This window comes from Phocoena sinus, chromosome 6 (genome assembly GCF_008692025.1).
Source record: "Phocoena sinus isolate mPhoSin1 chromosome 6, mPhoSin1.pri, whole genome shotgun sequence".
Lineage (NCBI taxonomy): Eukaryota > Metazoa > Chordata > Mammalia > Artiodactyla > Phocoenidae > Phocoena > Phocoena sinus.
Window position 1 is genome coordinate 106,959,719 of NC_045768.1, and position 24,308 is coordinate 106,984,026.

General features: G+C 42.0%; 1 protein-coding gene across 2 annotated transcripts in view; it reads left to right on the forward strand.

Moving 5' to 3' along the window:
• Nucleotides 1-24,308, forward strand: part of MSRA (methionine sulfoxide reductase A) — a 376,781-nt gene that overhangs the window by 183,635 nt on the left and 168,838 nt on the right. For both annotated transcript variants that reach the window (XM_032636338.1, XM_032636339.1), the window contains one exon: nt 1,355-1,474. In XM_032636338.1, the coding sequence (XP_032492229.1) occupies nt 1,355-1,474 (120 nt within the window). The remainder of the gene's footprint in view (nt 1-1,354; nt 1,475-24,308) is intronic.

A 24,308-nucleotide genomic window follows, 5' to 3' on the forward strand; every position in this document is an offset into this window, starting at 1 on the left:
GGCACGAACCCGCGTCCCCTGCATCGGCAGGCGGACTCCCAACCACTGTGCCACCAGGGAAGCCCCAAGAGTAATTTTTTTACTGCATTAAACTTCATCATTTGGCTCTATCATATTTTTTAACTGTTAACCTACTTTTGGTTAGTATGTTTCCCATCACAGTTGAGCAAATATATTTTTTATAATGTATAACATCATGCACATTTCTTTTTGGTTGTTGCTCTGAATTCTTAAAGTAGTATATTAACAGGTGTCAGGAATTTCAGTAAACTTCTATCTAATTTTTCTTTTAGCTCTAATTTTTCTTTTAGTCATCGAATCTGGCAAATCTAGTGATCGTTAAAGTAGGAGGAATATATTAATTTGCCAGCTGTTGTTCTACCCACGATCTTAATGATATATGACTTAATAAAGCCATGTAAAACTTGAGTGAGGCAGTAATCTTGTTTACATCTAGGAATTGACCACAGAATAGCAGTTGTGGACAGTTTAGAAACTCATGGTAGAAAAATGAAGATTCTTTATTTGGAGCCCAGGAAAAGTAATGGCAGCATTTTAGATGTGTCTAAGTATGTGCATCCTTGGGAGATGGTTCTTAGTTTTCGTTGTATGTTCTAAGGAATCCAATAACTAACCACTGGTGTGAGCCCAATGTTTGTTAGTTGAATGGAATGCCATTTTTGTGAGTTTCTTTATTTGTTGTTCCCTCTTTCCCTGCCTTCCCCTGTCTCTCTTTCCTTATTCATTATGTTCAGTACTCGAACTCAGAAAAAGGTTCTTTTTGGTGAGCAGTGATTTATCACATGAAAGTTTCTAATAACTTAAAAAATTTTTAAAAACAACACATGTGAAATCATTAATCAAATACTGTGTCAATCTGTTTTGATTTGGGGAAGTTTTCCCATTTAAATCAGTAATTTAGTGTTACCTTCCTTTGTTAGAATTTTTAAAGAAAGCACGACCAGGATGCTGATCATTAAATAAATTTCTGCTATTCCTACAACGTACTATGTTTTGACAAGTCCATAATGAACTGAGTGTTGAAATCATTCATCAAATGCAGTTATCCTTTTGCTGCGTTATTTCAAAAGGTAGAGCTTTACTAACTCCATTAAAATTTGAGGCTTTCTAAGTTTTTGCACAACTAAAGCAAAGAGGCATTCTGTTAAAATAACCTTAAATAAAATTCTTTTTAGATGTTAAAAACTCTACTTCTTTAAAACATAAAATCTTAGTCACTTTTGATTACCAGATGACAGGAACAACTTCTCTTTTCTAGTGTAACAGGGCTTCTGATATGCAATGACCACCTTGTTTTTGATAAAGAACTAACCAGTATCATATTTTTTCTTAGGAATGGGCTGTTTCTGGGGAGCTGAAAGGAAATTCTGGACCCTGAAAGGAGTATATTCAACTCAAGTTGGTTATGCAGGAGGCTACACTCCCAATCCTACTTATGAGGAAGTCTGCTCAGGTAGGAAGAATTTGCTCTATCATATAAGGAACAAGGACGGACTTGTCCCTGCTGGCGGCTGACAGGATCTTTAAAATGGAAATAATTTTTTTGTGTGTTTTCTCAGTCTTCTCTTGCCTGTTTCTATAAATATACTTGCTGGCCTTTCACTTCATATTTTTAGAAGATAATAGACTTCCTACGGAATGTGTCATTTAGCGTTTGTTGCAGAAAAATCACCCTGAAACTTAATCGCTAAAACAATCATTTGTTACCTTATGATTCTGTGGGTCAGCAATTTAGACTAAGCTCAGCCTGGTGGTTCTTCTGCTGGTTTCATCTGGGTTCATTCATGTGATTCCAGTCAACTGGTGGGTTGCCTGGGGGCTAGTTGGTCTTTGATGGCTTCGCTCATACATCTGGCAGTTGCTGCTGGCTGTCACTTCCTCTTGCCTGGGGTAATGGGGATGATGGAACGTATGTCTTCACACACTGGCCTGGGTGAATTCATGTGATGGCGGATGCAGAGATTAGGAGCAGTAAGAGAGGGCAAGCACCATTCTGCTAGTACTTTTCAAGTCTCTGAGTCACATTCACTTTTGGTCCCATTGACCAAAGCAGGTCACGTGGTCTAGCCCAGAATCTGTGTGGGAGGGACTTCCCAAAGGCAGGTGTACAGGGAGATGTGAAGAAATTGGGACCATCACCACATCACTCTATCACCTGGGACAAATATGTCATATACCAGACTTGTTTTCTTGAGGGAAAGACACTAAAAATCAGGCTATAATGAAGGGATTGTCAAACTGTGGCTTGCAGGCTAAATCCTGCCTGCTGCCTGTTTATATAAAGTTTTTTTTTTTTTTAAACACAGACATGACTATTTATTTATGTTATCTGTGAATGTTTTCATGCCACAGTTGCAGGTGAGTGGATGCATCTGAGACAGTATGGCCTGTGAAACCTAAAATGTTTATGATCTGGCCCTTTACAGAAAAATATTTGCTGACCGGGATAGGCAGTTGCCTCCATGACAAATTCTAGCTCAATTACCAGATAACCTTTCTGGAATTTGTTTTGTTTTGTTATTTCTGGCCTTCAAGAATTCCCTTTTATCTTTCTGCCAGCTCTGGTTGCATTTAAAACACATTATTTTTCTCTTAAAATTTTTTTTTCATTTTAAATATAAAAATGGTATATATTTAAGGTGTACAGCATGATACTTCGATATACATAGTGAAACAATTACTAATAGTTAAGCTAATTAACATACCAATCTCCTCATGTACTTTTTTTGTGTGGTGAGAGCACCTTTGATCTACTTTCTTAGCAAATTCCAAGTATACAATACAGTATTACTAAGTACAGTCACCATGCTGTACCTTGTATCTCTACAGCTAATTCATCTTACATAAATAAACGTTTGTACCCTTTGACCAACATCTCCCCATTTCCCTGGTAACCACCATTCTACTCTCTGCTTCTGTGAGTTCGATTTTTTTAGACTCCACTTACAAGTGAAACGGTGCAGTATTCTTTTTCTGTGTTTAGTTTATTTCACTTAGCATAGTGTCCTACAGGCTCACTCATGTTGTTGCAAATGGCAGAATTTCCTTCATTTTTTTAGGCTGAATAGTATTCCGTGTGTATGTGCCACATCTTCTTTATCCCTTCATTGATGGACATTTAGGTTGTCTCATACCTTGGCTATTGTGAATTATGCTGCAGTGCACTTGGGAGCACAGATGTCTCTTTAAGATACGGATTTCACTTCCTTTGTGTGTATACCCAGAAGAGAGGTTGCTGGATCGTATGATGGTTCTGTTTTGAATTTCTTGAGGCACATCCGTACTGTAAAATACATTTTTAAAAAGAATATTTTATTTACTATCTTAAGAGTTCTTAATAGGGAGAGTTTATCTAATATACAGCCCACACCACATTGACAGAAATGGGATTTAAAAAAATATGTAAATAGTCTTATCGTTTAAAAATAAAGATTTGCATTGGTGTTATTTGTGGAGGGCCCTCTCAGCTCTTTGAGGGCGAATGTAGGTGGCGGCGGGGGGAATTGGAGTTTGGGAGTTTGTTCGATAATGAGCGTGTCGATTTGTTTACTACAGTATGAATTCTGATTTTGAAATGAAATTTGAACTGTGCAACAATGAAAATATCATGAAAATATACATATTCTTCTTTTTCTTGCTTCTGGAGAAGAATTGAAATAATTCTGATCAGTGTTGAGAATGTGGAATATCGAACAAATACGTTAATGGTTAATCCATTTTTTTCCTCTCCTTCTGTTTCAAAATTAAACAAATGCTTATGCAGAACTATAAATAGAGAGATTCAGATGAACCCTGGAGATTGCCCAGGTGTATCCTCTTAAATCTTAGGAATGGAAATGAATAAATTCCTTCCTGTAATTGCAGACATGACTTAATAGCCTAAGACAAAAAGTTGCTAAGAAAACCTCCAGATATCTACTGCTTATACTGTTACTGTCTACCAGCAAAATGTTAATCATCAATTAGAATATCGTGGTTGCTGGTTTGCTCAGACTCTCTTCAATTCAGTTCTTCACCGTAACAAGAACAACATGATAATTGCCCTTTGTTGAACTCCTACTATGTGCCAGACACTGTAACAAGCACTTTTTGCATCTTTGCTTTTTTCCATCTAATCTTTCAGACAGCCCCATGAAGGGCCTCAGTTTCTGCTTTTTTACAGAGGGAGTGTTGAGGCTCAGAGAGAATAAGTAACTTACCTGAGGTCATGTCTCCCAATCTCATTAGCTCTCAGCTCAAAACTTATGCCATTGACTGTGGTGTAAGTCACCCAGCTGTCATCACGGCCCAGCCATTCTCCATCCACCTATTTATGCTTCCCTCCTCCACATATTCTCTTTCATGTATAGTTTTGAATCTTTTGGTATGCTTTTTAATGATTACTGTAAGGAAAATACCAAGCAATTTTTTTGGGTCTTTCTGATGTTTAAAAGGAAAAAGGAAAAAACCCTTTTAAGATACAGTTCATGCAGACATCTGGTGCGTTAGAGGCCTGTAGCAACAGTGAAGTACAGAAACCACGGAGGTTGGTAAAGAACTCTCTATTTGATGTGAACACTACCTGCTAAGTTAGCGGTGGCATCCGGAAGCATGGTTGTCATGGAAACTTGTTCCTGATTGGAAAAAGATAGTTATAGGGTCTTATCCAGACTCAGAAGGAGAGATGATTTCTTTCCCCAGGCTTTTTTTTTTGTTCTGATCATGAAAGGGAAAAACAAAAAGGCAGACAGAAGCTGTGATAGAAAGGGCTCTCTAGCACAGAAGTGGTGGAGCCTTCAGATCCCTGGGAATAGCAGGAAAGGAGAACAAACAAGATCCCCAGCTAATTAAAGATTTTTGACCAAGGAGAGGGATGGGGGAGACAGAAAGCAGGTTATACTGGCTAGGCCTCCCTACTGGGGCCTCAGCTGCTCAAAGCCTTGTTGAACAAGTCAGCCCTGGAGGGGTCTGCCTTGCAAGAAAGAAAAACCCAGGCTCTGCTAAGATGTATAATTGTTGCTGAGGTTTCATGTGAGAGAAATACTAGTCTATGCTCCAGTATTTGCATTAATTTCCATATTGATTACTCTTGTGTTTGCAATTAAGCTTGTAAAACTTTGGTCACAACCAGGAGTCTTTTGTAAAGGTTTTCCTTTCTTCCTTCCTTCTTGCCTTCCTTCAAGAAAAGAAGCCCAAGGACCTGGATTGTGTGGCAACTGCCTTCTCTCACAGAGCAGGACGCCTGAGCCTGAGGTGCCATTGGGTTTTTTGGGGGCAGGTGCCAGAATTACAGGGCTAGCACTCAGGAAGGGGTTCTCAAAACCCACTGGGCTAGCTTTACCACTCCCTTCTACCCTGACCGATCATCTGGGAGATGCTTCCAGAGTCAGAGCTTGTGTCAGAGCTTCCACAAGTATTGTCTTGGCGCACAGATTGGTGATCACAAGCCATGGAACCAGAACCGTTGGCTGAAGTTGGTCATGCCTGCTTGCTAGTGGGTATGCGTGTGAATGTGAAAGCAGGTGTGTGTCCAGACAGGCTGCATATCAATGTCTGAATGGTGTTTCTGTGTGGCTACAGATGGGCCAGTGATTGGAGTTGTGCTTAGGCACGTGGAAAAGACATATGACTTCTAGTAACAGCCAGGAGAGGAGGTGGACCCCACGGTGGCATTCATTAACGGCTCACCAAGGGGTCTGTTACATGCTGGGTGATCTGTGTGAGTCTAGAGCCTAACACATGTAGAAGGCCCGTGGGGAAAGCAGTTCCTGAAGCATTTGCAAAGTTGCCTTTTGGGAATGAAGTATAAAATAAGCCTGTAATGCATCAGAGCCAAGATAGGCAATCACTTAGAAGAGAGCTTGGCTTTTGGGTCTTTGGGACCTCAGAGTAACCTGACAGAATGCCCTGACGCATGTAAAAGGAAAAGAAGAGAACCTTAGCAGGGAGGCTGGTCAGCCAGGTCTGCCAGGCCGGCCTGGGAAAGGGGAGGTCCTGCTGCCCCCACCCCCCCGGTTGCTCCGTAAGGTTTGGCTGCTGGACAGACTCCCAGAGCCTGACACCATGACACTTTTAAGTTCTATCACTAACTCGTCTTGTTCTGATACACACTCCGTAGAAACTTCTCGTCTTTTGTCCTCCTGTGGAGATTATTTACAGGAAGAGAATGCAAGGAGACCAGGTCAGCCAGACAGTTCTACTTCTCATTTCAAATTCAATGAAATGCTATTCTGAGAAGTATATCTCAGTCTATTGTGAGTTTAGTCTACACAGGTCATTCTCTTCATATTCAATTAACCTTGGGTTACATTCAGTGTAGAAATGGAATTTGGCCTTCAGAGCTGAGAGTCAGAGGCCTGACTGCCATGATTTTCCAAAGTCTGTGATTGCCTCCTTGCATTTCCCTAGAGACTCCGTGTCCCTCACATGTCCATCATTTCATTTAAACCTGTTTTAAAAGTGACCACCCTCCTATAATAGGCGCTTAAACTTCCTTTCCTCAGATTCATCAATTAGTGCTGGAGCTCACAGACTGAGAAACTTGCATCTCTCAGGTATTTTAGGCCTGAATTCTGAGTCCTCTGAGAGCTGCCCACCACCAGCTCCTGCACCAAGAACCCAGTCTCAGCTTGGATGCAGGGTAGCATTGCTCACAGCCACTGTTTGGCTGCTGTTTCTTGTTGTGTCTCAGATCTGTCTCTAATTCATGTGCTGAGAAGTAATTTAAGTCTTAGTGGCCATCATTCTGTTCCTGAAATGATTTCTAAGGATTCATTCATTCACAAGGTGTTCCCTAACAGCTCAGTGTATGCCTGGCACTGGAGAACCCATAAAAACCTGGAAGGGAACAGCCAGGAAGAGCCTAAATTTCATGTAAGCTTTCTTGATGAATTAAATTCACCACTGATTGGGAATGTACTGCATACAAGACATTGTACTAAGTACTTCATATCATTGTATGTGATACCAAGTTGAAAAATGCTAGTACCTGTCTTCCAGAATTCTTTCTCTGTAGTTAAATGAAAGCTTGATCTTTCACATTTAAAGAGTTGTGCTGACCCTGGCTTTAGACACACACACACACACACACACACACACACACACACACTCACACAAACTACACATTTGTTATGCAAACCAACTGATTAAATGGCATGCTGTTGCTTTCCTACGTTGATTTTAGAAGTAATTGAGCTATTCAGTTTCTTGAATACCCTGATAGAGAATTATTCTTACATTTTATAATAACGACTACACAGATGAAAATATGAAAAGACATTCTGCAATGGATAAGCATTCTGGGTTAATTTCAGTGCATTAGCCTAATACACAAATAACCCCATTTCTGGCAAGAAAACCCAGGATGTTCATTCACTGGGTAATATCTTTTCGTATTTTGCTTACAGATGTTCAGAACAATTCCATGTTTATCAGTCTATTCAAAAGCTTTTAGAAATCTGCACAGCCAAGTGGCACCAAAACCAGAAACATGAAAGGGACTGTACAACTTTCTCTCATAAGAGAGATTTATACAGTCACCATAGAAAATCTGAGGCCCAGACGCTTTTCTTTATCAACAGAATACTCTGGTGGATTTTCATGCAACGTGTTTGGTAGAAGTCCCGAGCTGGAGCCAGGGCTTGGGAGGAGCAGAGAGTGGGAGGCTCCTGTCACCTTCCGGTGGTGTCCATGCCGAGGCTGTACCACTCTTTGGACTCAGCTGCCTCTCTTGTAAAATGGGGGCAGTGCTGCTTTATGAAGCCCATAGGGTTGTGGTGAGGTTCTTATTTGAAAATAAAATTATTTCATATTGGGAGTAGGAAATCCAGGACACAAGCTTTCTATCACTCTAGCTCTTGGGTATATTAAAGATAAAAGTGATGGGTCAGGAAGCATCGCTTGGCAGGGGCCTGGGCTCAGCCCACAGAATATGCACGCGACGCAACAAGCAGAAGCCGTTTTCTTCTTTTTCTCTTCTGTGTTCTCAATAGGTCATATCCACCACCCTCTCCAAATGCAAATCCTTATTTCCTCGATGCTTCAGAGCTCTAACAAAGCATTGAATAATTTCCCCACTAATATAAAAAAAACTCAATATACTTTTTTAGTTTGACAATTTCTGAAGTGTTTGGGTGGATGTGCATGTCTATGTATCTTGCATGAGATTAATGACCCCATTCTTTTTCAAAGTAGTGATGAGTTCTGTTATTAGCAGATTTTACCAAGCAATGTAAAACTCTTTCTAAATTCCTTGCAGACTACATTAAATCTCTCTTTAGTGCATAGTAAGTCTTATTGTACTCTTTTCAATGTCAGTCAAGGTAAATTACTAAGTTATTGACATATCACTGAAAATGCCAGAATTCTGGTGTTCATTTATTGCTATAAGCAATTTGATCACTTTTTGCTCCTCTTATATTAGACATAAAATTAACCTTGAACTTGTAGCAGGCAGGGTGAAAATGCTTACCTCCCTCAAACCACCAGGCAGAAAGCAAGCTCCAAGGTCAGGGGTCCTGTGACTCATAGTTATAACCTGGGTTCTAGGACCAAATACAAATTCTCCACGCATCATGCCCTTTTAAGTGAGGGTGGCGATCAAGAATTCAGAGTGGGGCTTCCCTGGTGGCGCAGTGGTTGAGAGTCCGCCTGCCGATGCAGAGGACGTGGGTTCGTGCCCTGGGCCGGGAAGATCCCACATGCCGCGGAGCGGCTGGGCCCGTGAGCCGTGGCCGCTGAGCCTGCGCGTCTGGAGCCTGTGCTCCGCAGCGGGAGAGGCCACAACAGTGAGAGGCCCGCGTACTGCAAAAAATTAAAAAAAAAAGAATTCAGAGTGGAGGTGGCTGTTGAGTTTGAATTAAGATTTTGAGAGATCAATTATCATTTCAGTTAGGCTGGATTTTTTTTTTTTAATTGAGTACTGGGGTTTTTAATTTTTTTAAATATTTTTAAAATTTATTTTATTTATTCTTTTTGCGGTACGCGGGCCTCTCACTCTTGTGGCCTCTCCGGTTGTGGAGCACACGCTCCAGACGCACAGGCTCAGCGGCCATGGCTCACGGGCCCAGCCGCTCCACGGCATGTGGGATCCTCCCGGACTGGGGCACGAACCCGTGTGCCCTGCGTCGGCAGGTGGACTCTCAACCACTGCGCCACCGGGGAAGCCCTGGGGTTTTTTAATAGTTCTTGTGTCTGCTGGATGCTCTCAGTGCTGTGTGCTATAGCCGGGAGCCGAGCTGAGGGTGTGAGAGCAGAGCGTGCTGGAGCCTCTCATGTTAACCAGTGTGCTGGCATCTCTCGTTTCTCCTGACCTTGGAGCCAGAAAGGAAATCATTCGACCAGCAGGTGTTGTTGCTTTGCCCTCTTTCAGAGCTTCTGCAGGTCTGGTTTCCAGCCTGGGCTGTGGGCCGTGGGGCCTCGGAGTTGGGAACAGTCTGCAAATCGATTTGTCCACCAGGCAGGTGCTGAAGGTCTGAGTAACCATCTCGCTCACAGCTACTTAGGATTTTCAGTCTGCGAGGGAGATGACATTGTGAAAATGAAAGACACATTCATGCAGTCTTACTGAGCTCAGAGCAGCTTTTGGTCTTCACCAGTATGCCCTTCATGCCTGGATTCTAGAACCCCAGAGCACCTGTACTTGTTAGAGGCTTGACAAAATCATGTGATCTCTCGTGCTCACACAGCCGTGGAACCACCGTGCTAATGGGCTGTCCAAAGTTCCCAAAGCTGAAACAAAATAGACATGCGCGCCCTTTGCTAGAGATATTTTGAGTTTGCTACAATAATTCAGTACAGCATTAGACATCACAGAGGAGGAAGAAGATATTTCTATAGCTTCAAAGGCCTGACAGCTGGCAAACACCAAAACATGAGGCAGCACAAGACCTCCCTCCTCAGGTGGTGAAGGAAGCATTCATGCCTTTCCTTCCCTGTCGGGTTTAGTGGCCAAAGACTCCAGTATGTCAGTGTCTGTTGTTTGTCGTTTAAGAGGAGAGGTGGCAAATGAATTTTGATTCTTTGTGGAGTCTCTGAAGATATTGCATGTTCAGTATATTCTTCATATGTCCTTGATGTTTTCGTTTTCTCTGGGTTGTTTAGCTGTTCTGTCACCTCTCTCCTTGAGCAGCTTAATTCACTGCTGGGAACAGGTGTAGTGGTCAAAGATCAACAGACTGACAGACTCTGAGTAGTTAAATGTGTCAATATTTCAGGATATCTGATGGTAAAATTTGAATAGTCCAATTAAATGAAAAGGAACAATAATAAAAACATTTCTTATACTCATCCAGTGCTAGAAGTAAGTTGTTCTTTCATTGTTTCGGGATTATATTCTCAAGGATTTAGGAGTGATGTGAAGAGGAATTTGCTATAGCAAGCAGTTCTTAAAACATAATTGCAAAAGCAATTGATGAATGTGCCTACACTGATATTTTCAAATCACATGTAATGGAGCCATAATGTAATATGAGAAAAAAGCCTTATAGGGGGTTGAGCTTCTCTAGGAATTTTATGTGATACTTTGGGTCTTAATTACTTCATAATGACTGGCAATTTTTAAAGCCTGAGAATTAGTTTTATTTATTTATTTTTCCTTTCCTCCTTTCTTTCTTTCCCTTCCTTCCTTCCTTCCTTCCTTCCTTCCTTCCTTCCTTCCTTCCTTTCTTTTTCTTTCTTTCTTGTCTAAGTTACATTAAAAATAAATATCTGGGTCAATTGCTGTCCCATCTGCCAAGTTGAAACTGCAAGGGACTCGTATGAAAACACAGTCGCCCATCATGTGAGCGAATCACCCAGTAGGAACGGAGCAGCTTCCGAAGAGGTCACTGCTGTGTGCCAGGCCTGCCTCAGATTTGCTGGGGCCTCATCAGCATGCGAATCAGTCACAGGCCACTGAGTCCTCTCAGCTGTGGACCAGGCTTTGCTTAATAAATCCTGGGCTCTGATGCATGGAATTGCAGGGTCTGTTGGGGACGCCGAGGGACAGAGCTGACCTCAGCCTCTTCAGGCTTTGCACATGAGAGCCAGTGCCCTGTCTCTGGGGCAGAAGCTTCCTGAGGAGGACGCTTACCCACAAGAGAGTCGGGCCCTCTTACTTGAAGCTGTCTCCTTCATCTTCTTCTTGTCATATTCTCTCCGCACTTCTCCTTCCCTTCCCTGTGTTTCTTCTTCTTTCCTGTGGTTAAGGATACATTACTTTTCTACTCCAGTACCATTATAATTACAATAGTCCTAGAAAGTCACAAGAACTGGTGACTTACACGTTGCCCATCTTAGGTTTAGAACAGTTTATAACACAAAACTCTCAACAAATATTATTATAATAGTAGCTTACATTAATTGCTGGTTTATAAAATCTACAAAACATTTCCAGAGGCTGAGCTTTGTCACAGGCCTGTGAAATAGGGCAGCGTTGTTGCCTCCACTTATAAGGGTGCAAAGCCCTCTGGAGCAGAAAGTTACTCGGAGTGTCACCCCCTAGTTAGAGGTCCCAGCCATCTCGTCTGATGGCATTTCTTTTGAAGAAAACAGAGTTTGTATTTCAGACTGTGTCCTTCTAAGCTTTTTCTTTATGTATTTCCAATAAATGCATTTTCACATGCCTTTCTTGAGCATTTTAGGATACTTCAAAAGATATTAAATTAAACAATGAAGTTCTTCTAGGAATAAACTAGATTTTAGAAAATGGTTTATTAAAAAACGTCTGGTGGTCCAAAACTATTTAGATGAACTTGATCTATAGAAACATGGATTTCTTTTTCTTTTCATTGGATGTATCTTAGAGGTCATCTGTTTCAGTAAGTCTTGAAACTTTTGGTAAGCATTAGAATGTCTTCATCAGATAAAGATTTTGCACAGAAGTCTATTATTAAAACACAGTGTCCAAGGTACTCTGATTAGTGGAGGGGGCTCCCCCTACACTGTCCTCGTTCTTCAGGCCAAGGAGGTGCTTCCTTGGGGCTAAGTCTAGAAAGCAGTTGAGAACCAGGGACGACTTCACCCTGGGCTGAAACATACATTGAAAAGGAGAAGACCACCCAACCACATTACACACTAAAGGAGAAGACCTCCCGACCACTCACACATTAGGGAGAAGACCTCCCGACCACATCACACACTTAAGGAGAAGACCTCCCGACCACATCACACACTTAAGGAGAAGACCTCCCCGACTACTTCATACACTAAAGGAGAAGACCTCCTGACCACGTCATACTCTAAAGGAGAGCTCCCCTCTCTGACCACATTCCACACTTGTGCCTGCTTTAAGGCTGCATACTGGAAGTTACAAAGTCCCCAGGATTGTCAGGCAGACCACCCAGAGATAAAGTGCTGGAAGGCATGAGAATGGCGCCTTTTATCCTCTGCCTTCTCAGAGATATACCCAGGTACCAAGATGTACCCAGGAGCCCTAAGCATAAGCATTTTTGTGTGAGTTCTGGGTCTCCCATCAGAGTCCCAGAGCCTCCAGTTTCTCCCAATCACTTGTCTCTGTCCATTTTGTTTCAGTTCTGGTGCCTTGAGCATATTTATTTTAAAGCCCTCCCTCCCCTCCTCCTTTCTGGAGGTAAGGAACTGTTGGCTACTGTCATACCCAGGCCCTGTCCCTGAACCTGCCTTGCTGCTGAAGGGGGGGTTGACAAAAAGTCATAGGTGCCTGAACTTGCGTATCTTTGTGCAGAAGAAAAAAAATCTGTCACCTTGTTTAAGGCTTGTTGAGTTGTATTTGGTAGTTTGAAAATGCTCCAGGGAAAACCATCTGTCCACCTTGGAGAGTCGGGTTATATAATGGCTAAGCCACATACTGGGGGTGCAGGTGGGGTCGGCATGGGAAGAAGGTATCTGTTTTGGGCTCTTCAATAACATTTTTTAATTAATAAACTTTATTTTTTAGAGGAGTTTTAGGTTCGCAGCAAAATTAAGAGGAAGGTACAGAGATTGCCCATATACCCTCTGCCCCTGTCCTGTGGTCTCCCCTACTATTACCATCCCCACCAGATGGTACATTTGTTACAGTTGATGACCCTACCTTGACACATCACTATCACCCAGACTCCATAGTTTGCATTACGGTTCACTCTTGGTGTTGTTCATTCTATGAGTTTGGACAAATGTACGGTGACACATATCACACAGAGTATATCTTATTTTCCATTCTCTGACTTGGCCTTTGCAAATTGTGACTGCTGCACACAATTGTGACTGTCCTGGGCTTTTCTCTTTGGGTTTGCAGCTTTGCTCTGCTCACTGGTGTTCCTGACATTGGTGCTTTAGGCTCTGCCGGCCTCACTCTTACCTCGCGGATGGGCGGCTCTGTTGCTCATGGTTCCACTTTGTTATACTCAGGTAACCTCAACACAGAAATTCCAGAAAGGGGGCCTGGACCTGTTTCCCTGAGATGCTGTAAGATACGAAAGTTCCAGAAAAGAAAAATATAACCTTATTATTTCGGTTTGTTTCCAGATTTGGACTGGAGACAAACACTGCCCAGAAAAAGTGGACACAAGAACTGTAAGATCTGTCAGAATAAATGGGAAAGAAATGGGAAAAATCAGCAACTGTGTGTAGGCGAGTCATTGATGAATGAGGCTCACTCTGTAATTTGGACCAGTTGCAGCAGAATAAAAGCTCCGCTTCTAAGTGAAGAATCACACATGACAAACAAGCAAAAACTACTGAGTGCCACCGTGCCTGGGCCAGTTGTACAGGGCACAGAATTCTGGTTAGTGATGAAAGTGGAGTGAAAAAGCTGCATGTAGCCCAAGATCCATGGAATAGAGAACCAGCAATGTTTCCTTTGCTCCTTAGGGCAGAGGAGGGGAGAGGGAGAACACCTCACAGCGCTAGCTGCACAAGCACGTAAGCGAGACAGCTCCTATGTCGACAGGCGCAGATGTGCTGGTCACGTAGCCTGAATTTAGGGCAACAGATGGACGATTCATTGCATGAATTGGATAGCCAGGGACCTCAGTGCCTGCTGGGTAATCCAAGGACGCATCAGGTTGACCTGATGACACCACACTTGGGCAGAGGTAGAACCAGGGTGCCCACCATCTAAAAGGGAAGGGAATAGCCATTTGCACTGGTGGGGAGAAAAACAAATGAAATTCAGTAAGAATAAAGGAAATCCCAGAATCGGTGTGTATGTTTATAAAGCGTTTTTTGTCCGAGGACTTATCGTCTTTCATTTGTCTTTGCAAGACCTCACCTTTTCATGTCACTTCCGAATGTTGTAATCATATGACATTCAGAGCACTGGAAAGGGAAATAATATTTGGGTATTTGATATATATGCAAACTATATTTGAAATAAATTTTCTTAACACTGAATTTTTACTCTAAGCACAAAATGAAAGATAACTTTCTTGAAAAGAACTACAGAATGTGGTTCGGTTTTCAAAATACAGTATAAGATGTAGAAAAGATGAAGCCTTCATTTAAAAACCAAATAGTATTGAACTAAAACAAAAAATAATTCTATGTGACTCCTTTTATGACACTTTAATCGTGTACACAATCGCTATAGTCAGCTCTGATGGTACTAACCTTTTCATTTGATGATGAAATGAATGAATTGGCACATTTTTAAGCTGCTACACACTCAGCACTTTTATATACATTTAGTAGGTGTGTACACTCATGTTAGGGTCTCCGCTGAAGGCATTTAAAAACTCATCACCTGCTCTGCAAAAGTCCCGGTGCCAGATACAGTGGGAGGCAGGAGGGATTAGTTGTTGTTTTCATGAAGGTGCACATACATTGTAATAGGGAAGACCCTTTGTATTCTGTTACAAGGTAATCACTAAAGAGAGGTTGCCTATAAGCTTAAATTATACAAAATGGCCCATCTCTGGGAACCCTGCCTCCCAGGTAATGAGCATTCAGCTAAAATACCTTTGTTTAGCTCCCAGGAAACATCCTGACCAGGCCCACCTGTGAATGACTGCAGGGAGGAAGAAATGAGCACATCCCCTCTGGAGGCTGATGGGAACCAGGAAATGTTTGACTTTATTCCTTCTGATTTTAGTATAAAAGAAACCTGAATTCAGGCAAGATGTTTCTTTGGAACCTGAGTCCACCATCTTCATGGTCTGCTGGCTTTCCGAATAAAGTCCTATTCCTCTCTATTGACCTGTCGTGCAGCGGGCGGTATGAGCTTGGACTCGGTAACACCTTTACTTTTTTAGAAAATAGACTTCAAACTTAGGGATAACTTCAAAGTTTTGACTAAAGAGCTACTCTTCTAGAAGCCAATCCTCTATTAAAATTCACCCTCAAACTATATCTATACCTAGAGTATACTGTTTGCCCTCAGACTATACCTGTGTCATTAAGTCTCTGCTAAACTGGGCTTCCCTCATGTCCAGTAGCTTATGAGAACTCCAGCTGTTAGCCTGTGGCAGTTCACCTTGTGTAATAGTATGCCACTTCCTTAATTGTCCAAAAAAATCTTATTGTAGAATGAAACTATTATCAATTATGTGCACCTAGTTTAAACTAATTGAAAGATATATTTGATTCTAAGGGTTTTTTTCCCCCAGAAACTCAGCATTGAATCTTTTTCAAAGTTTTCTATTCTGCGGCGTTTCCAGATACATTTTAACTTGTTTGTTGGAACTCTGGCTGTCTGGGCTAAAGCCGGAGTTGCCAGGCGAAGCTGCTGCAGGTTGGGCCCAGGTGGGTGCAGCAGGGAGCTGGCTGTCGGGCGGGGCCTGAGCTGCTTGGACAAGCAGGAGTGAACAGGTGGGTAGGCCTAAGGGCATGGCTGGAGTGCTCAGCGTGAAGAGGGAGAAGGGCAGGTGGGGTGAAGGATACCTTCTCGAGTACATGGTTACTGAGTTCAGATGGCTAATCAGTGAGAAACCTTTAGCCTCGATGGATGGGCCAGGGGTACAATCTTGTATATCAAGTCCAAGGAAATAAAATAACCTAGAGTGAAGTGAGAGGCCAAAGGAGAGGGTCCTAGGAAGTCAGTTAAATGGATAGATAGGCCGGTGTGTTGAAGAGATTGAAGCGAGAGTCAAATGGGGGAAGTAGGGGTCAAGTCGGCCCTCAGAGGGAGAGGAAGCTTTAAACCCATCTCTGAGTGTGTGCTGCCACCAAGCCGGTGAGAGGGGGGTGTGGGTGAGTCAGGGCGGCTTCTACGATTAGGTCATGACAAACTGAGGGTTTTGCCTTTGCACCCAATTAAGTCCTGCACGTAGGAGGGGCCAATCTATATTCCAGAATCAGACCTGAGCTCAGGTTCCAAGCGGCTGGCTGGCGGAGACTTGGCCAAACACAAGGTGGTGGGGAGAGAAGAGAGAGGCAAAGGGTACAGGCTGGTCTGGAGCAGCCACATGGAGTCAAGGTCGATTCTTGACTCCGGGAAGATCACGATGCACACTGGATGGTGATTTGGGCAGGACAGGGACATCACTGGGGTCTTCTAGGCAGGCATCAGCTCAGGGCCCTTCGTCTCAGCCAGGTCTGTAGGATGACTGAAAGGTCCTGAGGTCGTCACGAACTGTGATGACGGCTGGAATGAGTGACCCATGGCTCAACCAAATTGGCAGAGCTGGAAGGGCCTTTGGAATCATCTCTTTTTACACAGTGGGAAGTAGAAACTCCAGAAGGTTAATGACTTACCACTGTCAGACAGCTGGCCTATAGCAGGGACTTGGTCAGGACGCTGGTCATTTTTTTTTTTTTAAATATACTACATTTTTAGAAACAGTTCTATTGTGATATAACTGACATATGGTAGACTATACATATTTAAAGTATACACTTTGATAAGTTTTAACATTTGTAGACACTGGAAAACCAACTCCACAATCAATATTGAACATATCCATCACCCTCAAAGTTGTCTCATGCACCTTTGTAATTCCTCTTCCCTGCCTTCCTTATCCCCCCTTGCCCCCTGCCACCAGCACCCTAACCCCCATGCCCAGCCAACCTCTGATCTGCTTCCTCAAATTTCTAGATAAATTTGCATTTTGTAGAATTTTATACGGAATCAGACACATATGGTTATCATACTTGTCTGGCTTCCTTTATTCAACACAATAGTTTTGAGATTCGGTGGTTTTTGTATTTGTCAAGGGTTTGTTCCTTTGCATCGCTGAACAGTATTCCATTGTGTAGATATACCATCCATTCACCTGTTGGTTAATGTTTGGATTGTTTTCAGTTTGGCTATTACAGATAACACTGCCATAAACATTCATGTCTAAGTCTTTGTGTGGACATATACCTTTATTTCTTTTGGATAAATACCTAGAAATGGAATGACTCAGTCACATGGTAGGTAAATGTTTAACTTTTTAAAACATTGCCAAGCTGTTTTCCAAAGTGGCTGTACCATTTTACATTCCTTCTGGTTATGTGTGAGAGTTCCAGTTGCTCCACATTTTCACCAACACTTCGTATGGTCAGTCTTTTCAATTTGAGTCATTCTAATAGATGTGCATTGATACAGCTTTGTGCTTTTCACGTGCATTTCTCTAATGACTAAGTGATATTGAGTATTTTTTAAGGCTCTTACTTGCCATCTATATAGCTTTCATAAAATTGTCTATTCAAATCTTTCATACATTTTCATTGGATTATTTTCTAATTTTAGAGTTTTGAGAGTTCTTTATATATTATGTTTACAGGCCCTTTATCAGATGTATGATTTGCAGATGTTTTCTCTGAGTCTGTGGCTTGTCTTTGCATTCTTTTAACAGTATCTTTTGAAGAGTAGAAGTTTTAAATTTTGATGAGGGCCAATTTATCAATTTATTATTTTGTGGATCGTCCTCTTAGATATGACATCATATCTAAGAAATCTTTGCCTAATCCACATTCACAAAGATTTTCCTATATTTTTTTCTAGAAGTTGTATAGTTTGACATGTACATTTAGGGAACCCCACAGTCTTTTTTTTTTTTTTTCGGTACGCGGGCCTCTCACTGTTGTGGCCTCTCCCGTTGCGGAGCACAGGCTCTGGACATGCAGGCTCAGTGGCCATGGCTCATGGGCCCAGCCGCTCCACGGCATGCGGGATCTTCCCGGACTGGGGCACGAACCCATGTCCCCTGCATCGGTAGGCGGACTCTCCACCACTGTGCCACCAGGGAAGCCCCCCCACAGTCTTTTGACATATGTGCAATATAGTAAAAGGCATGTGGTCTCTTTATCCACACGTGGTTATAGGAATCTTCTACCAACACCATCATGTTTAAATGCAAAGGTTAACCATACATTAAACATGTACGACACTCAAAAAACACCCCACTAAAATACATTGCCCAGTTTTCATAATACATTTAATGAAAGAATAATAAGGTCATTAAGGGCAATCAGTGTTTTGTTATATTCTTGATTATATATATTTCTTGATATGAACATAGTTGGGGTAAGAAGTAAGCTTCTTCCCTTTTAATGGGGACCAACATAGTCCTGGACTCAAGTTTAAAACCTTGACAACAGCAGTGATTACCCATTGTTTACCCACCACCCCCTCCTGTTGTGATTATGGCACTTTAGAATTCCTGGAGAGGATGCAGTGCTTAATCACGTAATTATGTCCCAAACAACGCGGGCACTCTCTCTGCCATTCATAGGAACAGTGCAAAGAGAAGTTTGTTTGGGTTCTTATTGTGAAGACCCAGCGGGAGGAGAGGCTGCAGTGGCTGAAGAGAGCAGCTCATAGACAGGGAAGGAGTTGATTTGGAGACTAAATAGGGCCGTGTAGGGATATCGGGGGTTTTTTCTGTGCTTGTCAGGTACTTATGAGAGGAGTTTTTAGCACCATTCCATCGACCTTAGTATATAAGTGTATGACTCAGGTTCCACGACACAGGACTGGAGCTGGTCATTTCATCTCTGGGGATTCTTTAATGGGCCCTAGTGTTCTGCCTTCCACTGTGCTCCTGACCCCAGGGATGTACTTTCTTTCTGAAAAGCAGTAGAGATATACAGAAAGGGGCATTAGAATAGAAGTCAGCAGATGGAGGCGTTTGTGTTCTGACAGTCCCTTACATCTGCTGGGGGACCAGGAGTAAGGCGTTTAGCGTCTCCTAACACCGATTTCCTTATCTGCCAAACAAGGAGAAGGGTACCTTTTAGTGGCCTCATGAGCACGCTGGGAGAATGTGCTCTCTACGTGTACAGCATTACTGTTAGTGGGTGGGCCATGCGTTCTTTCATCCAGAAAAAAATTATTTGCACATTTTTTGTTTCGGAGACACCATGAGAACTGGCCTTCCCTCGTCCAGGAACCTTCCCTCACCCCAGGCCTGGGCCCCGAGGCTAGACCAGCTCTCCCTGCATCTCCCTGTCCCCCTTAGCATATTTCCCTCGTTGCACTTACCCTAGCACGATGACTGTTTTTCTCCATGCCTGGAGCAGGAGTTCCTTTAAGGGCTAAGACCTCTAATTTATCTTTATAACCCTAGTGCCATTTAATAAATGTTTGTTGAATAAGCAACTAAATGGGTAAATCTGAAGATGAGCAGGACATTCCTGTGTTAAAGGAATTCATCTTGGATGAATGGAGGAGATGGACGTGTATATGAGTACTTGCCTTCCACTGTTCCAACTACAGCAAGCAATTCATTTATTCATTTTTAAACCAAATGGGACCACTTCATTCTCATCTAACGGAATAGCTTTTATTGGCACTCAAGACATTTGGGGGCAGAGTATGTGACTGACAAATGTTTTCTAGAAAGAGTAGAAGAGACAAGGGGAGACACTATTCTTTCATTCCAGTCATCACTCGTCTGTAATATTTCATGTCTGTGGCATCTCCCCCCCCACTCCCTAGATTCGGTTGCCCCCCATCCCCCCCGCCACCCCCGCACTGTACATTCTCGCAACACCATCCTTCTCTTTTCTGACAAATTATTTGTTTACCGTGTACCTCGGCAGCTGTCTTATTCACTACCCTAGCCTCATCATCTAGAGCAGTGCCCGGCAAATAGTAAGATCTCTGCAGATTGCTATTGCATAATTAAATACACGTGCAAACAACTTCTGCACCATAAAGAATTTTCAAAAACAACCCTGACTTCAAACACTTTAAGGCCATGAGTTGTTCTTTCACCATCATGGGCTTTCAGTATGGCTCTGTGACCCAGCATTCCTTCTGAGCAAGGCTACGGGCTGACCTTCTCAACAGGTTACACTAAGCCATTCAGTGGATCTCCAGATACCTCGCTGAGCTGACCTATTGCATAGAATTATTTCATGTTGTCCTCCTGGAATCCAGGTACAACTTAGCTTCTTTTCATTATCACACAACTTTATACCAGAAACCTTTTCTCACCTCTTGGGACCCTTATCTTTAGCTTTCTGGAAAAGATGCAGCTTGGAATGCAATGGCACAGGCTGAGAAGGCAAACCCCACACGCGTTCGCAGGTGCTCTGTGTTTCCTCGCATGGTCATTTGTCTTCAGGTTTGAATGTTTCTCCATCGCCTTTATTGGCAGCTGAAAATAGAGTTCTTGCCAGTGTAGATGCATTGTTACCACAAAATGCAATTTGCTGCCACACGTTGTGTTCAGATAATGGGAAAGGGTAGAATTCATCCACACAATTGTGCTCAAAGCAGTGATACCACAGAGTGAGCCATGCTTGGTTTTTCTGAATCATTTAAATGGTTTCATTGTAAGGTATCCCTTTGTCAACTATTTTTCAGTGGGAAAATAAAGGCTCAAAGGAATTTCTTTTCTTAAAGAAACAGAACTTAGAGCAGAATCAGAAATATGTCATGTTATATAACCATTTATGAAAAAAGAAACATGTTACCAATGATGACAAGATCACTTTTGTCAAGTTGGAACAGCATTGTTAATTCTTTGAGTTTTCTAGATGCATCAGGCATAAACTTGTGTGGACCACGGGGAAGTGTTACCTGTGGGGAAGCAGGGATACAGTGACAGAAGCATGGAATTTGGAGGCAGAAGACTAGGCTATAAGCTTTGTTGCTCCCACTTGCTCTCTATGTGATCGTGGAAAAATTATCCTCTCACCTGCCTTGTGGGCTTGTTATGAGTGTCAAAGAAGATAATGCAGATGTGTAGAGTGTTGTTTGAACAGTGAAGGAGTGAGATGTTTTCATTCCTGTAGAAGTAATATATTCTTGTGTGAACTGGAAAACTTGACATTCAGGTTTCACATTGGAGGTTTGGTCTTTCTTTAATTAGATATTATCAGATGGGAATATATGTATATATGTAGCTGATTCACTTTGTTGTAAAGCAGAAACTAACACACCATTGTAAAGCAATTATACTCCAATAAAGATGTTAAAAGATAGATATTATCAGAAAAAATTGTTTTGTTATGTATATCTATCTTTGGAAGTTTTACTTGTATAGCAGATTCTAGGTAATAAAACATCTGCCTATCAATAGCTATTTTTGTTTCAAGATAATTCACTGAGCTGCAAAATTCTATATAAAAGGCAACATGATATCCTTTGGTAGAGAGCTATGTTTCTATTTGTTTTCCATAGAAAAGACAGCAAGTATGTCCCTCTTTTTTTTTTTTTTTTTGAAGAAAACACATGAAAAATAAGGTATAAATTACCCGTTGCCTTATTCATGTAATGGAAACTTTAACCCAAGTTTAATTATAAAAAAATGGTAAAGCGAATTTTGCTAATTAAAGACTGGCAGTTTGAGCGTATCCCAAGCAGGATCCTCCTATGGATGGCTAGAGGAGGGAGGGGATGGCCCAGGGGCTAGCATAGCGTCACTCAAACCACGTCAGACCAACTTTACTTCCAAACACTTGTGAGGGATGCTGTACAGGGAATCAAGTGTCATAAGGGTGGGTGTATTGCAAATTTTCTGATTTTATGGACTATTGACACAATGTGTGTCATTAGCTCATTCAGGTGTGACTCCATGAAGAAGTTAGGAAAGGTTGATTCCACGATCTTTGGGTTTTTTCTTCGGAAGGAAGGAACTGTTCAGTTAGGCTGAAGGTATTGCAGTATGGGAATCTGTGCAGCAGAAGATGGGCATCCAAACATCATAGAAAGCCAGGCGTCTTTCCCCACCCCTTGGCTTCACCATCACTGAAACCTTGAGTTGGCAGAGACCTCATTGCATCCTTGGAAGAGGGCTTTATTTTATTTTGAACCCCCAGCTGCCTGGAGAAGTAAATAGCTTAAAGCTCATTGATGAGCTCTCTCTCTCTTTTTCTATTCCATAGAAGAATAAAAGGTTTTATATAGAGAACTCAAAACTCAATAATAAGGAAACAAACAACTTTAAATCTTTTTGTGTGTGTGTGTGTGGTATGCGGGCCCCTCACTGCTGTGGCCTCTCCCGCTGCGGAGCACAGGCTCTGGACACACAGGCTCAGCGGCCATGGCTCACGGGCCCAGCCACTCCGCGGCATGTGGGATCCTTCCGGACCGGGGCACGGACCCATGTCCCCTGCATCGGCAGGCGGACTCTCAACCACTGCGCCACCAGGGAAGCCTGGAAACAAACAACTTTAAAAAAGGTGGGCAAAAGATTTGAATAGACCTGTCACCAAAGAAGACATACAGATGGCATATAAAAACATCTAAAGATTCTCAAAATCATTAGTTGTCAGGGAAATGCAAATTAAAACCACACTGAGCTACCATTATAACCTATTAGAATGATTAAGTTAAGATACTGACAGTACCAAGTACTAAGGAGGATGCAGAGTGACTGGACCTCTCATACATTGCTGGTGGGAATGCAAATGGCACAACCACTTTGAAAAGCCATTTAGAAGTTTCTCATAAATGTACTGCTGGTTCATAGTGTAAATGTAAGTGTACATTATGAACCAGCAGTCTAACTCCTGGGTATTCACCCAAAAGAAATGAAAACTTATACAATAACCTATACAGGAATGATTATAGCAGCTTTATTCATAATAGTCCAAAATGAGAAACAACTCAAATGCCCATAACAGGTGAATAAATTGTGGTACATCCATTCAATGAAATACTACTCAGCAATAAAAAAGAATAAATCACTGATACACACAACAACATGGATGCTGAGTGAAAGAAACTCAGTTATGTTCACTCAGTTACGCTGAGTGAAAGAAACCAGACAAAAAAGAGTGCACACTGTATGATTCAATTTATATAAAACCCTAGGAAATACAGACTAATCTATTGTAACAGAAATGGTTGCATGGGGATGGAGCCAGTGAGGGGTAAGAGGGAAGAATTACAAAGGTGAATCGGGAAACATCTGGGGGCTTCCCTGGTGGCGCAGTGGTTGAGGGTCTGCCTGCCGATGCAGGGGACACGGGTTCGTGCCCCGGTCCGGGAGGATCCCACATGCCGCGGAGTGGCTGGGCCCATGAGCCATGGCTGCTGGGCCTGCGCGTCCAGAGCCTGTGCTCCGCAACAGGAGAGGCCACAACAGTGAGAGGCCCGCGTACCGCAAAAAAAAAAAAGTGCAATGAATTGTATGTCAATTGTAGTGACCTGTTTCATATATTTTAATTCCCCAAAATTAAAATTAGTTTATCACCAAGTCATCTCTATAGAAGAATTCTAGCTATTAATGCAGAAGTAATTGTAGAATTAGAAAGATCACAATTTTGCAATCTCTAATGAAATATAGGCCTACCTCTTTTATTGCTCTTTACTTTATTCTGTTTTGAAGATACTGCATTTTTTAAAACAATTTGAAGATTTGCGGCAACCCTGCATCGAGCAAGTCTGTGGGTGACATTTTTCCAACAGCATTTACTTACTTTGTGTCTCTGTCACATTTTGGTAATTCTCACAATATTTCAAACTTTTTCATTATTATTATATTGTTATGGTGATCTATCTTTGATATTACTATTGCAGAAAGATTACAACTCACTGAAGACTCAGATTATGATTAGCATTTTTTAGCAATAAAGTATTTTTAAAATAAGTTGTGTACATTATTTTTCAGACATAATGCTATTGCACACTTAATAGACTATAGTATAGTGTAAATGTAACTTTCATATGTACTGGGAAACAAAAAAAATTTTTATGACTCACTTTATTGTGATATTCGCTTTATTGCGTTGGTCTGCAACTGAACCCGCAGTGCCACAGAGGTATACCTGTAGTTTCTTTAGGCAGCGCTCGCCCTGCTGAAACCATTAGGATAAATGTTGCTGGGAACAGGTTAGATGGCTGTCGCCACCTGAATCCACTGATCAATCTTAGCATCACTAAAAATAGAACAGCCACACATCATTATACATCTCCTGTAAGATGAGGTACATAGCACCGTCTTGAAGAATTCTTGCTAAAATAGTTGAATTTAAATAAAGTCAAAACCTTAGAT